Source organism: Mizuhopecten yessoensis, unplaced genomic scaffold (genome assembly GCF_002113885.1).
Source record: "Mizuhopecten yessoensis strain PY_sf001 unplaced genomic scaffold, ASM211388v2 scaffold897, whole genome shotgun sequence".
NCBI lineage: Eukaryota > Metazoa > Mollusca > Bivalvia > Pectinida > Pectinidae > Mizuhopecten > Mizuhopecten yessoensis.
Genome location: NW_018403776.1, coordinates 78,130 through 94,861, shown reverse-complemented (window position 1 = coordinate 94,861; position 16,732 = coordinate 78,130). Strand labels below are relative to the sequence as shown.

The following is a 16,732-nucleotide window of genomic DNA, read 5'->3' as shown; positions in this document are numbered from 1 at the left end:
GAAATTTTGTTGGCAAATTATGAAACGGGTAATTTCATTGGTTTACATGTGACATTATGGCCAATCAAAGTTTTTGTAATATATAAGTGACTATTCCTACCGCGATTTTTGAACGAGTGATTCACAGGAACAGGTAAAAGCTTCGTAGTGCTTTAAGATAATTGAGTGTACTAATGTAGAGTCATATATGCATTTGACATTGACAGAAATCAATTTCTAGCTTACAGATAATGTGCGATATCGGCTCTTTGCTATTGTAAAGTTTGCATGGTGGCTTGCAATTGTCTGATTGTATAGGACTCCTATAAAATAAGAGACCGCTGGTCGGCCTTTTTTTCTATCGGATATGCTTTTGCCATAAACCTCTAACACTGTGCCCAACTTGATCAATAGCAATAAGAAAATTTCACGCACAACTGACAGTTGAACTGTCACATTTGCGCTTGATACTCTAAATGACTATGCACTGTAGCAAATGGAAGAACAACAGTCAAAGATGAACATGATTACAAACTCCACAACCACACATTACACCAAGTAGAATCCAGCAAATACGTAGGCTTAACATTACAAAATAACCTACGATGGGACAAACATATTTACAGCAAAATAAGCTCACCACACGTAAAAGAGCACGCATACAAAGCACTAGTCAGGCCAAAACTTGAATACTGCTCTTCCATTTGGGATCCACACCACACAAACCAAATTAAACAAAAAGAAAAAACACAACGAAGAGCAGCACACTACGTAAACAACAGATACCACAACACTAGCTCAGTAACAGATATGATCCACAAACTACAATGGCCAACACTACAAACTCGGTGCTGTCACACAAGAATTATCCTTTTTCACAAAATTGTACACCAAATCGTAGCTATAAACCCAACATATATACTCACACCTGTAGACCCTCGAACCAGACATATATATATACACACCCTCCTGCATACAAACACATATCTGCTACAAAGGACACCTACAAATATTCATTCTTTCCACACACAATAACACAATGGAATCTTCTTCCCATAGCAGTAGTACAATGCACAACACTAGAGGACTTCAAGGCACACTTACCCTATACAGCCCTTGAATCCCTCATCACACGCTAAAACATAAGCCAGCTTTTATGTTTTATCTATACCTTGCACAAAAAAGTCACAAAAAACCAACTAATCAAGTTAAATAGCCCCCTTTTTTTACGCCTCTGCGATAGGACCCCCGAGGGCATAAACATCAGCATTGATGGAGCCCCCGTAAAAAAAAGAAGAAGAAACAATAACTAGCTACATTTGCAGGTCACATTGATCTGTAACTCCACTCATGAAATGATATATTAAAGACAGTTTTTTTCCTTTCATTTCTATGCAGGCCCATGTAGTTGCATGTGCTGTAACATGTATGGTTAAAGCTTGATTAAATTAGCACCAAATCCATTACCTATACGTATACATGCTTTTTCACTGAACAGGAAAGGAGGAAGGTAATTTTGTCTGGCCATTTATTTTTAGACATTATTTGAGTGTCTAAACTCTAAAGTGATCTGAAGGTGACATACAAGGATTTTATATATAAAATGTCTATTAAAATGAATACAATTTCCTTTAGATATGATTACTTAGATGAAGATGTGTATATTATATCGGTGCTACACCGTGAAAACCTGGTAAAGTAAGATTGAGTGAGTTATGACTGATAGGACTACAAAGATTCTTTTATTACTGAATCAATGTAGTTTTATATATGTTGAAAAGCAGTTTCAATGTTTTCTATATATATTATGCATTGCATTATATTTTTGTCCCATATACATATGTACATGTATATATTGTAACTCGTATTCATAGAATCAGTATTTCTTAATTGTTGAAAGAATATTAAACCCCAAACAAACATGTACAAAATTCATAGAATTAAGGTTTTTCAAATACCATAAATATATGATAAATTATATCAATAACAATTTTTTATGGATTGTTTCCAGAATGGATGAGGGGGAAAATTTAACCAGTTTCAATAATTTCCTGAGTATACAGCAGGAGATTGCAGCTATTCTCAGCAACACTGACTGGAATAACACAAAACCTCTTGGGAAGCTTCAGGCAGTTTGGCGAGAGATCAGAACAATCAGGGAATCCCAGCAAGATCAAATCAAGGAACTGATTAAAGGTGGATTTATATACCATATTGTATGTGGATGTACAATGTCATACATGTACATTTTGATTCTAGTTTTATGATTAGAGCCCTGCAAGAGCTAGTGATTGTCTGTCTATTTGTTCATTTTTTGTTTCTATTCAATAACTTGCTAAATCATTAATCGTACAATTCTGATGAAATAGAATCAATTTCACCATAGAAAGGGTGATATTTACTAAAAAAAGCAATAGAAGTATTTATAAATAGGAATTTAAATGGAGAAAACTGAAGATCTATAGTAAAATCTTTGAATTAAAGTCAATCAGGCTTAGTCAAAAATATATTTCTTCTCAACAAATATATTTTTTCATATATGCAGGCAGATTATGAAAAGTTTCCTTGCCAAACATGTACAGTATTTTGATTATTTTCATTGTAATACATATTGAAAACAAATTTCACTGGCCCAGACTTTAAATCTTCTTGCCCCAGGCATTGGTCTAGAGAAAATGTCACCATTTGTCTTACAGATTTTTGCATTATATTTATAAAGAGGTTTTGCGATAAATCAAAGGAAAAGTTTATAGGAATTAAGATTCTGCTTTAAACTTTTTCCTCTGTGTACAGACATTAAGTTATTTTCCTGTTAAATTTACCCAGGGGTATATCCTTTTATTCATACAGTATACAACCAAATTTAAAGGTCGTCACCTTATGGGGGAGTAAAAACATTTTAAAATTCATTCCAGTCATGCTGCTGAAAAGTATTAGCATCTGATGAATGTATCATGACTGGAGCACAGTCAGAGTGGTAAAGCTCTCTGTTTTGTTATCAAGAGGTCCAAGAATTGAAACCCACTGCCAGAGAAGTTTTTATGAAAAAATGCTTTCCTATTTGCAAATATATTAATATTTCTTTCATATTGTATATATGTATCTGAATTCTCTTGGTTCGGCAAGCATTCTGAATCAGAAAAATGCAGGACAAATTGCACAATACAGAATGCTAGAATTTCACCTCTCTACGTTATTAACCATATATTTCATAAAATATTTAACCCTTTCTTTGTACTTGCAATTCTTATCCAACAACTAACAAACAGGAAAGCATTCATGATATGAAGCTATTAAAATTCCTATTTTCAGCATGGCAAACTTATGAGCATGATGTGGCTGGTAAAACAACCTGTGGACAGGATGCTGCACAGATATTGTCACAGGAGGAAGCAGTACAAGGGGAGGTAACCCAAGCCAAACAATCACTCAGTAGAGCTAAGGAAGAATATGAAGATGTCCAACAGAAGATAGAGACAAGTAAGGCTGAGCTTAACCAGCTAGTGCAGGAAAGGGAAGTTGTAGAGAAGCAGACAACCCAGTCACTTCCAAAGGCCAGGTAGCTATATAGTGGAATTCCTCACCATAATGTCCACCCAGTCATTTCTCTCTATTTTATCCAGTCATTCCTCCATATTGCCCAGCTAGGCATTCTCTCTGCAATGTCCACTCAGTGTTCTATTTCCCTTGTTTCTTCCCAGTAATTCTTTCCTTTTGTATGGTCACATTATTTTTCCTTCACACAGCATTCACCTGGTCATTCCTCACTAGTGTCTATACCTAAACTCTTTCCTTCACACAGCATTCACCTGGTCATTCCTCACTAGGGTCTATACCTAAACTCTTTCCTTCACACAGCATTCACCTGGTCATTCTTCACTAGTGTCTATACCTAGACTCTTTCCTTAACACAGCATTCACCTGGTCATTCCTCACAAGTGTCTATACTAGACTCTTTCCTTCACACAGCATTCACTTGGTCATTCCTCACTAGTATCTATACCTAGACTCTTTCCTTCACACAGCATTCACCTGGTCATTCCTCACTAGTGTCTATACCTAGACTCTTTCCTTCACACAGCATTCACCTGGTCATTCCTCACTAGTGTCTATACCTAGACTCTTTCCTTCACACAGCATTCACCTGGTCATTCCTCACTAGTGTCTATACCTAGACTCTTTCCTTCACACAGCATTCACCTGGTCATTCCTCACTAGTGTCTATACCTAGACTCTTTCCTTCACACAGCATTCACCTGGTCATTCCTCACTAGTGTCTATACCTAGACTCTTTCCTTCACACAGCATTCACCTGGTCATTCCTCACTAGTGTCTATACCTAGACTCTTTCCTTCACACAGCATTCACCTGGTCATTCCTCACTAGTGTCTATACCTAGACTCTTTCCTTCACACAGCATTCACCTGGTCATTCCTCACTAGTGTCTATACCTAGACTCTTTCCTTCACACAGCATTCACCTGGTCATTCCTCACTAGTGTCTATACCTAGACTCTTTCCTTCACACAGCATTCACCTGGTCATTCCTCACTAGTGTCTATACCTAGACTCTTTCCTTCACACAGCATTCACCTGGTCATTCCTCACTAGTGTCTATACCTAGACTCTTTCCTTCACACAGCATTCACCTGGTCATTCCTCACTAGTGTCTATACCTAGACTCTTTCCTTCACACAGCATTCACCTGGTCATTCCTCACTAGTGTCTATACCTAGACTCTTTCCTTCACACAGCATTCACCTGGTCATTCCTCACTAGTGTCTATACCTAGACTCTTTCCTTCACACAGCATTCACCTGGTCATTCCTCACTAGTGTCTATACCTAGACTCTTTCCTTCACACAGCATTCACCTGGTCATTCCTCACTAGTGTCTATACCTAGACTCTTTCCTTCACACAGCATTCACCTGGTCATTCCTCACTAGTGTCTATACCTAGACTCTTTCCTTCACACAGCATTCACCTGGTCATTCCTCACTAGTGTCTATACCTAGACTCTTTCCTTCACACAGCATTCACCTGGTCATTCCTCACTAGTGTCTATACCTAGACTCTTTCCTTCACACAGCATTCACCTGGTCATTCCTCACTAGTGTCTATACCTAGACTCTTTCCTTCACACAGCATTCACCTGGTCATTCCTCACTAGTGTCTATACCTAGACTCTTTCCTTCACACAGCATTCACCTGGTCATTCCTCACTAGTGTCTATACCTAGACTCTTTCCTTCACACAGCATTCACCTGGTCATTCCTCACTAGTGTCTATACCTAGACTCTTTCCTTCACACAGCATTCACCTGGTCATTCCTCACTAGTGTCTATACCTAGACTCTTTCCTTCACACAGCATTCACCTGGTCATTCCTCACTAGTGTCTATACCTAGACTCTTTCCTTCACACAGCATTCACCTGGTCATTCCTCACTAGTGTCTATACCTAGACTCTTTCCTTCACACAGCATTCACCTGGTCATTCCTCACTAGTGTCTATACCTAGACTCTTTCCTTCACACAGCATTCACCTGGTCATTCCTCACTAGTGTCTATACCTAGACTCTTTCCTTCACACAGCATTCACCTGGTCATTCCTCACTAGTGTCTATACCTAGACTCTTTCCTTCACACAGCATTCACCTGGTCATTCCTCACTAGTGTCTATACCTAGACTCTTTCCTTCACACAGCATTCACCTGGTCATTCCTCACTAGTGTCTATACCTAGACTCTTTCCTTCACACAGCATTCACCTGGTCATTCCTCACTAGTGTCTATACCTAGACTCTTTCCTTCACACAGCATTCACCTGGTCATTCCTCACTAGTGTCTATACCTAGACTCTTTCCTTCACACAGCATTCACCTGGTCATTCCTCACTAGTGTGTATACCTAGACTCTTTCCTTCACACAACATTCACCTGGTCATTTCTCACTAGTGTCTATACCTAGAAATTCTTTCTACTACCATGGCATGTGTACAATTTCTACTCAGTGTGTACTTTCCATGGTGTCCACCCACTTATTCTGTCCATTTGTATCCACATGGTCATTCCTCTCCAAAGTCCATCTTGTCACCCCTCCCCTTGTGTGTCAACCTTAACTTGTCATTCATAATATGATGTTAGCTGTTGTGAGGACACAAAACCTTTCGAAAAAATGGAGACTTTTGATGACTTTCTATTAAAGATCATTATTATATATTTTTCATGACCTTGACAAACTATTTCCCATATATTTAGTCAATATTGAGAAGGATGAGAAGTGTAAGAAATATCCTGCAGTGAATGATATGAAATCCTCAACTTTTCTGTACTGTTTTCTGACATGACAGCTGGAGATTGCCTATGACCGGTATAATGTATTGTCGTGTCATGATCAGGATATTTGACCTGACACCACAAACGAATATGTCACCTTTGTTTATACATATCATGTTTTTCATTGCAGTGAAGAAATCTCTTTTTCGTCCTACTGATAATTCCCTATATTTCAATGCAGTGAAGATATCACTTTTATCATATGGATAATTATTTTACTGCAGTGAAGATAACACATTACTCAACTGATTAGTTGATTATTATAATCTAATTACTATATATTGATGATTAAAATATGTTGTTTTTCAGATATGATGTGAACCTATATATGAATATAACCAACATACGATGGCAGTTTGACAGTGAACCTGAGGAAGTGAAAGGCTGTATCCTTACATAGAAGTGTTGATAAGAATAGGGATGATGCAACAGGAATTAATTAAGAGAAACTAAGGTTTTCTTTTTCATATTAAGGGTACTAGCCCATATAAGGGTATATTTCAACAAATGATACTAGCCGAACTTATATTTCATAGTAAATACTGAAATTTTCACTAGCCCTTAAATACGTGTACCACATACCTAATTGTCTCTAGTCCGGTAAGATCAGATAACCTATTCTCTCCAGTCGGGTAACAACACATATGCTATAATGTCAAGTAACAATAAATACTTTACAATCTCTTTCCAAGTAACACCACATACCTTTTTCAATCTGGTGCAGTAGATATAACACAACATACATAGTAATCTCTAAAAGTTCAGCTGCACAAATTTGATTCTTAAATGAAAACAGCTCAGCTCAATGTTATATCTCTCTTCAGTACCTCTTTAATTAACATCCCACGTCTTTCTTGTTATTTTGAAGTTACCAAACTGAGAAACTAAAGGATTTTTTCCTGTATAGATATGGAAGATATTATTGCAAAGTGAACAAACTGTCAGAGGAAATAGCAGGTAAATGTGTACATACACAAATATTATTCAATTATAGCCTTTGGCTGAGGTCGATACCTGGATTTATCGACCCGAGAAAAGATATATTGACCGAGGATGCAGTCCGAGATCAATATATCTTTTCTCGGGTCGATAAATCCAGGTATCGACTGAAGTTAAAGGCTACACTTGTTTTATTATTTTCAAAACAGTAATGTTAGCAATCTGAAAAAAAAACAAAAACAAAAATATTACAGTTTAACCAGTGGTTTTAATTGTGTTCTGATATTTTTTTTATTTTTTTTACTGAAATCTTCTATATTAACAACAAAATGTCAATACAGTTGAATGATCAACAGTCAGTATTGTGAAATTATTGATATTGTAATTGATTGTGACATTCTGGTAATTTCTTATAATTGGAGCCATTGGAAAACGCCTCATAGAAGTCTGAAAAGATCTGGTTAAATTCAGAGGAGAGCTAATTTCAGTGGGCATTTGAATTTGTGAAATAATGTCATCTACTCCATCAGTGTCACTCAGCAAGTCATTCATTTAAGTATCTGTTTGCCAGTCAGATAATGCAAAAAGATCCATGTTGTCAAGTTGCATATCTTCAATAGGAGAGCATACACTGGAAGGGCCTTGACGAGGACACACACTGACTGCACTGACTGGGGGGTGCACAATAGTTGATCTTTCTTTTCCTTTGGTCTTCTCACTAATGGTTGCAGACATCAACTTTCTTGTCTTATCATCAGTTCTACTGGAATAGGTTTTAATGGATGATTCGGACCTGTGTCCAGTGACACTCATAATGGGTCGACTTGGTATTTGTGCTGAGTCGAGCACATGCACTGTGGTCGCCCTACATGAATGGTTGGTGTAAATAACTGACAAACCTGCATCTTTGCTAATCATGTTCATGAATGTCCCCAGCTTGTTGTGACCAACAGCTAAATTGTTGTAGTAAATACCATTCTTTGGTTCACTCCTTGGTTGCTGGAAAAGTTTCGGACATTGAGGGTTTAGCCGACGAAGATACTTCATGAAGGATCTCACAGGGCACCTCATACTTTCTGCAAACATAATGTACAAATCTAGGTCAAAGGGTTCGAAATATTAGTTAAAATAATCAATGTAGGTAGACACATGACAACATATTATTGTTTTAAACAATTGAAAATAACTCTAGTTTACACAAATATTGATAAACATAAAAAATAAAACAAAACTACTTTACTTGGTGAAAATATAGATACAGATACTGTACAGTACCTTTGATTTCATAAAATTTGGAGACACGTCATAATTCTATTTTTAGAAACACCCAGTCCTTCAACTAAAATCACGCGCTCCAAGTCAATATCAGTTTTTATCGGTGGACACGTGATGCACTCCTGGCCAATCACTTGTTGAAAATAATATGAAAAAAATAATAATCATTTTTATTTCACATTACAGTATGATTCTGTTAGAATCCTTGACTCTTTTTCAGTTGTTTGCAACAAGAATGATGTGAAACCATTTTCCCTGAACAGCAAACAAGTGTCAAAGTTTTTTATCTCTAATTATTTGTGGGACCTGATAGAAGAAGACTGGTGAATAGCGGGAACTCCATATATTTAACCAGTGGACAGTAGCTGGACACCCAGGGAAGAGGGTCGGGAAAGCTGTCATACAGTACACACTTTATAGCTGGAAATGGTTGAACAGTTGACTGGCAGTCCTGTTATTAGTGCAATACAACAGATGAGCAAAAGATGCTCTAATATTACAGGTTATATGAAGAGTTGGAAGCTGGCAAAACAGATTTAAAAAATGTATTCTGTTGGAATTCATTTCCATTTAAAGCAGTCTATTCAGCATTTATATTAATGGCTCAAGTAATGAGAAATGTTCCCCATCAGTTTCATTACAGATTTTAACCATTTTATTACAAAGGTTAAGAATGACAAAAATCATGTTTCAAGGTTCCAAGGTGAATGCTGAAATTGTTGGCTATTTATAGAAAATCAACCAATTCAGTGACATCACCTTAGCAACTTAATTTCTTAACAGGATTTGATCAAACTTTACACAAAGGTCAGTTATGAGCCCCAGCATACCTGCATCTTTTGCATTAAGAGAGGTAGTTTTGGGGACTAGGTACCAGTCTCCTTTACAATTTGCACTTGTTATTATATTGTTTATGAACATAAATTTATATGATGTATCTCTCTTTGTAAGTTTCTTATCAATAATCATACGCAATTCAAACATACCTTGTGTATGTAGGTATTTTATACATGTAAAAAAACATGTTAATCTTGATTATATGTTATTAGATACTTTGTATTGTCTGGAGGAGTTTGTGATACAATGTCACAGAGCTTGTATCGATTGATACCAGACTTTTTGATGTTATGATAATAAAAATGTAACCTTTGTACTTAAGTTTATAATCCTTTTGTGTGTGTATGTGTGTGTGTGTGTGTGTGTGTGTGTGACATAGACGGACCTTATCAGTGGTGTTTACTGTTTAGGAAGGACAACAGTTCAAGTGTTTCCTCCCCTTTACATCATTAAAGGACAACAGTTAACATAATGAGACACCTTTTGTATCAGGGAAGGACAACAGTTAACATAATGAGACACCTTTTGTATCAGGGAAGGACAACAGTTAACATAATGAGACACCTGTTGTATTAGGGAAGGACAACAGTTAACATAATGAGACACCTTTTGTATTAGGGAAGGACAACAGTTAACATAATGAGACGCCTTTTGTATTAGGGAAGGTTAACATAATGAGACACCTGTTGTATTGGGGAAGGACAACAGTTAACATAATGAGACACCTTTTGTATTAGGGAAGGACAACAGTTAACATAATGAGACGCCTTTTGTATTAGGGAAGGACAACAGTTAACATAATGAGACACCTGTTGTATAAGGGAAGGACAACAGTTAACATAATGAGACACCTTTTGTATAAGGGAAGGACAACAATTACTGTTGTCATTGTCAAACAGACGTTTAGATTCGTGTTGGACAAGAACAATTGACATGGTCAGACATACCTATAAACTGGTGATTAGGAAGGAGATTACTATTACACCGTACTTTGACTGTTTACCTGTTAGTTGATAATCCAACATGTAGCCACAGAAACTCTTCCAGACATATGAACGGTTGCCATTTAGTGATCTAAAAAGTAATTATCCCATAGATAATTCATATTCGAATTTTAGCTTCACCCTAGAAGCTTAGAACGTATCCAATATGTTAATGTTTCAGTGATTACAGATATTCCAATCTTTACTGCAGAAAAAAGATTCATAAAGACTCCATTTATCGAAAAAAATGTCCAAACATTAGGGATTCTGTATGGATACGGAGGAGGGGGCTGAATCAAAGTAGCTGCATTAACGTTCTCAATACAAGGTTCGATGCTGAAACTCCAAAACTACACGTATTAATTACATATCGCAAAATGAAAAATTATTGGTGTCAGATTCGCGGCTAAAGCACACCAATAATGATATTCCGTCTTTGCGTATTGCAGAGTTATCTTCTCTTGAGAGCAGGTATTGATTGTTACGTCATTGGTTCGTGTGCGAAAATTACGTCGTTTTCTCAAAAATTGATGACGTTGCTCTCACAAACAAATGACGTAACAATCAATACCTGCTCTCAATAGAAGATAACTCTGCAATACGCGAAGACGGAATATGTACACTTAGAACCACATACAGCAGTTTTTATGTAACGGGATATAAAATATACGAATATAATATGTTCATTTTCGCATTTTCTTGCTTCTGTCTTTCTAACAGTACATTACGGTACAAGGGTGCCGATCAAGTAGAAGAGTATTGTACAAGCATCAGCCGACAGACAGTTAATGGCCTAATCCCAAAGAACCGAACCTAGCATATACTATAAATACACTCGTTGACTAAGGTCACACACGTAGACATTAAAGTCCAATCAGTGATTAGGAAATAGCATCCTGATAGTATCTACGGATACTGCTGATTGACTCCGGTGGTACACAAGAACTCGGTTACAAGCTTTAATTGTACATCAAAGAAACTCGGACTCCAGATAACGTATAATAATTCTAGCTCAGGGGGCCGTGATAAGGTTTACTGACAAGTTGTAATCTGCATAATTCTCCAGTCAAATTTAAGTGTTTCCTCCCCTTTACATCATTAAAAAGTCTTTGAATAACATGAGGATATTGCATGTGTTTGTATAGATTCCAGTCACTTTGCAGGTAAAGATGATAATAAGACTGATTTCCTTTGCTAAAAGTCCACTGGTAGACCTTATATCTGACAGTTTACGCCCGTAACGACAAGTCCACTGGTAGACCGGGTATAGGACAGCCTACGCCCGTAACGACATGTCCACTGGTAGACCGGGTACAGGACAGCCTACACCTGTAACGACAAGTTCACTGGTAGACCGAGTACAGGACAGCCTACACCTGTAACGACAAGTCTACTGGTAGACCGGGTATAGGACACCCGTAACGACATATCCACTGGTAGACCGACTATAGGACAGTCTACGTCTGTAACGACGAGTCAACTGGTAGACATAGTATCTGACAGTCTACGCCCGTAACGACAAGTCTACTGGTAGACCGGGTATAGGACAGCCTACGCCCGTAAAGACAAGTCCACTGGTAGACCATGTATAGGACTGCCTACGCCCGTAACGACAAGTCTACTGGTAGACCGAGTATAGGACAGCCTACATCCGTAACAAGTGTACTGGTAGACCGAGTATAGGACAGCCTACATCCGTAACAAGTCTACTGGTAGACCGGGTATAGGACAGCCTACGCCCGTAAAGACAAGTCCACTGGTAGACCATGTATAGGACTGCCTACGCACGTAACGACAAGTCTACTGGTAGACCGAGTATAGGACAGCCTACATCCGTAACAAGTCTACTGGTAGACTGAGTATAGGACAGCCTACATCCGTAACAAGTCTACTGGTAGACCGGGTATAGGACAGCCTACGCCCGTAACGACAAGTCCACTGGTAGACCGAGTATAGGACTGCCTACGCACGTAACGACAAGTCTACTGGTAGACCGAGTATAGGACAGCCTACATCCGTAACAAGTCTACTGGTAGACCGAGTATAGGACAGCCTACATCCGTAACAAGTCTACTGGTAGACCGGGTATAGGACAGCCTACGCCCGTAACGACAAGTCCACTGGTAGACCGAGTATAGGACTGCCTACGCACGTAACGACAAGTCTACTGGTAGACCGAGTATAGGACAGCCTACGTCCGTAACAAGTCTACTGGTAGACCGAGTATAGGACAGCCTACATCCGTAACAAGTCTACTGGTAGACCGAGTATAGGACAGCCTACGCCCGTAACGACAAGTCCACTGGTAGACCGAGTATAGGACAGCCTACGCCCGTAACGACAAGTCTACTGGTAGACCGAGTATAGGACAGCCTACGCCCGTAACGACAAGTCCACTGGTAGACCGAGTATAGGACAGCCTACGCCCGTAACGACAAGTCCACTGGTAGACCGAGTATAGGACAGCCTACGCCCGTAACGACAAGTCCACTGGTAGACCGAGTATAGGACAGCCTACGCCCGTAACGACAAGTCCACTGGTAGACCGAGTATAGGACAGCCTACGCCCGTAACGACAAGTCCACTGGTAGACCGAGTATAGGACAGCCTACGCCCGTAACGACAAGTCCACTGGTAGACCGAGTATAGGACAGCCTACGCCCGTAACGACAAGTCTACTGGTAGACCGGATATAGAACAGCCTACGCCCGTAACGACAAGTCTACTGGTAGACCGAGTATAGGACAGCCTACGCCCGTAACGACAAGTCCACTGGTAGACCGAGTATAGGACAGCTTACGAACGTAACGACAGGTCTACTGGTAGACCGAGTATAGGACAGCCTACGCCCGTAACGACAAGTCCACTGGTAGACCGAGTATAGGACAGACTACGCCCGTAACGACAAGTCCACTGGTAGACCGAGTATAGGACAGCCTACGCCCGTAACGACAAGTCTACTGGTAGACCGAGTATAGGATAGCCTACGCCCGTAACGACAAGACTACTGGTAGACCGAGTATACATGTAGGACAGCCTACGTCCGTAACGACAAGACTACTGGTAGATCGAGTATAGGGCAGCCTACACTCGTTACGACATGTCCACTGGTAGACCGGGTATAAGACAGTCTACGTCCGTTACGACAAGTCCACTAATAAACCAAGTCTCGGACATTTTGCGTCCATAATGAAAAGTCCACAGGTATTCCATCACTAGGCGATATATGTATACCATCACTAGGCGGTATATGTATACCATCGCTAGGCGATATATGTATACCATCACAAGGCGATATATGTAAACCATCTCTAGGCGGTATATGTATACCATCACTAGGCGGTACATGTTTACCATCCCTAGGCGGTACATGTATACCATCACTAGGCGATGTATGTATACCATCACTAGGCGGTACATGTATACCATCGCTAGGCGATATATGTATACCATCACTAGGCGGTACATGTATACCATCACTAGGCGATATATGTATACCATCACGAGGCGGTACATGTTTACCATCCCTAGGCTGTACATGTCTACCATCACTAGGCGATATATGTATACCATCACTAGGCGGTACATGTTTACCATCCCTAGGCTGTACATGTATACCATCACTAGGCGATATATGTATACCATCACTAGGCGGTACATGTTTACCATCCCTAGGCTGTACATGTGTACCATCACTAGGCGATATATGTATACCATCACTAGGCGGTACATGTATACCATCACTAGGCGGTATATGTATATCATCACTAGGCGGTATATGTATACCATCACTAGGGGGTATGTGTATACCATCACTAGGCGGTATATGTATACCATCACTAGGCGGTATATGTATACCATCACTAGGCGGTATATGTATACCATCACTAGGCGGTATATGTATACCATCACTAGGCGGTATATGTATACCATCACTAGGCGGTATATGTATACCATCACTAGGCGGTATATGTATACCATCACTAGGCGGTATATGTATACCATCACTAGGCGGTATATGTATACCATCACTAGGCGGTATATGTATACCATCACTAGGCGGTATATGTATACCATCACTAGGCGGTATATGTATACCATCACTAGGCGGTATATGTATACCATCACTAGGCGGTATATGTATACCATCACTAGGCGGTATATGTATACCATCACTAGGCGGTATATGTATACCATCACTAGGCGGTATATGTATACCATCACTAGGCGGTATATGTATACCATCACTAGGCGGTATATGTATACCATCACTAGGCGGTATATGTATACCATCACTAGGCGGTATATGTATACCATCACTAGGCGGTATATGTATACCATCACTAGGCGGTATATGTATACCATCACTAGGCGGTATATGTATACCATCACTAGGCGGTATATGTATACCATCACTAGGCGGTATATGTATACCATCACTAGGCGGTATATGTATACCATCACTAGGCGGTATATGTATACCATCACTAGGCGGTATATGTATACCATCACTAGGCGGTATATGTATACCATCACTAGGCGGTATATGTATACCATCACTAGGCGGTATATGTATACCATCACTAGGGGGTATGTGGGACAAAGAAGTAATTCCAACAGTGTGGACAAGTTATGGTTGTCAAATTTGTACATATACGTCATATTACAACAGTGTGGACAAGTTAAGGTTGTCAAATTTGTACATATACATCATATTACAAGAAGATAGAATTGATATACTATAATTGAAAATATAGCTGTTATATAAAACCAATAGTCCCCTCGGCTAAAGGCAGCCGAAGGAAGCAATTAAGCTGAGAGCATTGCGGACAAAGAACGCTGTAGTCTAAATATCAGAACGCTCGCTTGCTCTGCTCTATAGCGAAATTGCACTAAGACGACTAGTCGCGCAATGAAACACAACGACGACCCGCCAAATGATAACCAAAATCGAAGAAGAATCCCTCTAGAAAACTCTTTAACTACTAATTATAGGTAGAGGACCTATTCTTGCGCAAGATGCACTATCACATAAAGTGAGTCAACGAGAGACAAGCACCAGAAAGAAGGGACGAGATATCAAAAACGTGGAACATGTGCACGTGGGAATCAATCTGGCCGGGTAAATGTGAAAAATCTCAATTATCTACGGACTGCCCTAATTAACGCTGCAGTGGATTTAACAGTCACAGCAGGGGGGTTCAAACTTAGTCGCCTCTTTCGGTTTGCAGGAATAATGACATCACTAGGCGATATATATGTATACCATCACTAACCGGTACATGTATACCATCGCTAGGCGGTACATGTAAACCATCACTAGGCGGTACATGTTTACCATCACTAGGCGGTACATGCATGTTTACCATCACTAGGCGGTGCATGTCTATATAAACAGCTATAGGCAAAGTCAGGTTGTCAGATTCAACTGTACGTCTATATAACCAGCTTTAGGCAAAGTCAGGTTGTCAGATAAAACTGTACGTCTATATAACCAGCTTTAGGCAAAGTCAGGTTGTCAGATAAAACTGTACGTGTATATAACCAGCTATAGGCAAAGTCAGGTTGTCAGATAAAACTGTACGTCTATATAGCCAGCTATAGGCAAAACCAGGTTCAGGGCATTATCTCTTGGACATGTCTCCCAAAAAAGTTGTGTCAGGGGTAGGAAATACTAACTGGAATATCATGTTTCGTTCGCGGTGACCTTATAAAGTTACCAAATACACTAAAAGGTTGTGATGTCAGCAAACTGAAGCTTGTGTGAAAACCCCCAGTGATTAAGTACATGTAGATATATAATTGTTAGGACTAAGATAAGCAGAGATACAGGTAGAGTACAGAGTAAAGGTAGCTGTGTACATACCGCCCCTACAGCTCTATACCCGTCTGACCTTACTGGTGTATTATGACTGACGGACGGGGTAAAGTTCGAAGGCTACACTCACCACACGCTGGTTTGGTTTTGCGGACGGAACATCGGTAAGTACCAACAGTAGCTTGTGTTCGTGTGACTTATACTATTATTAATATATTTCTCACACAAACTCTGGCGATTGCTACCGTCCTACGATTAAGTTATGGGGTAGTGGTCCCATGGTGGGCCGTGTCGAATTTAGGGCAAGCATGTACCAGTGTGTCCCAGTGTTATAGATTTGAGACTGCTCTATACGGAGATAATGGGTGACTGGTCTACAGAGAATACATAATCATGGTAATGTGTATTACTCCACTGTCACAAGGACTTTTATGTGCCGCTACTAATGCACATGGCGTCGGTGTTGATATCTAGAGCATTCATCGTATGTAATAATTTCAATGTGTAATGCACGATTTTTCTACATAAGGTGTTACGCTGTCTTATCAGATATCAGACTTGATTAC

At 39.5% G+C, this 16,732-nt stretch overlaps 2 protein-coding genes across 2 annotated transcripts in view; both read left to right on the top strand.

Moving 5' to 3' along the window:
- Positions 1–25: 25 nt before the first annotated feature.
- Positions 26–9,675, top strand: LOC110453802 (kinetochore protein Spc24-like). Its single transcript, XM_021502965.1, has 5 exons — positions 26–133; positions 1,991–2,175; positions 3,292–3,538; positions 6,624–6,700; positions 8,749–9,675. The coding sequence occupies exons 2-5, from the start codon at positions 1,992–1,994 to the stop codon at positions 8,853–8,855; spliced, it is 615 nt and encodes a 204-aa protein (XP_021358640.1). The 5' UTR covers positions 26–133; position 1,991; the 3' UTR covers positions 8,856–9,675.
- Positions 9,676–16,170: 6,495 nt separating this feature from the next.
- Positions 16,171–16,732, top strand: part of LOC110453778 (long-chain-fatty-acid--CoA ligase 1-like) — an 18,132-nt gene continuing 17,570 nt past the window's right edge. Inside the window, exon 1 of the mRNA XM_021502919.1 lies at positions 16,171–16,330. The gene's annotated coding sequence lies outside the window, so the exon portion shown is untranslated. The remainder of the gene's footprint in view (positions 16,331–16,732) is intronic.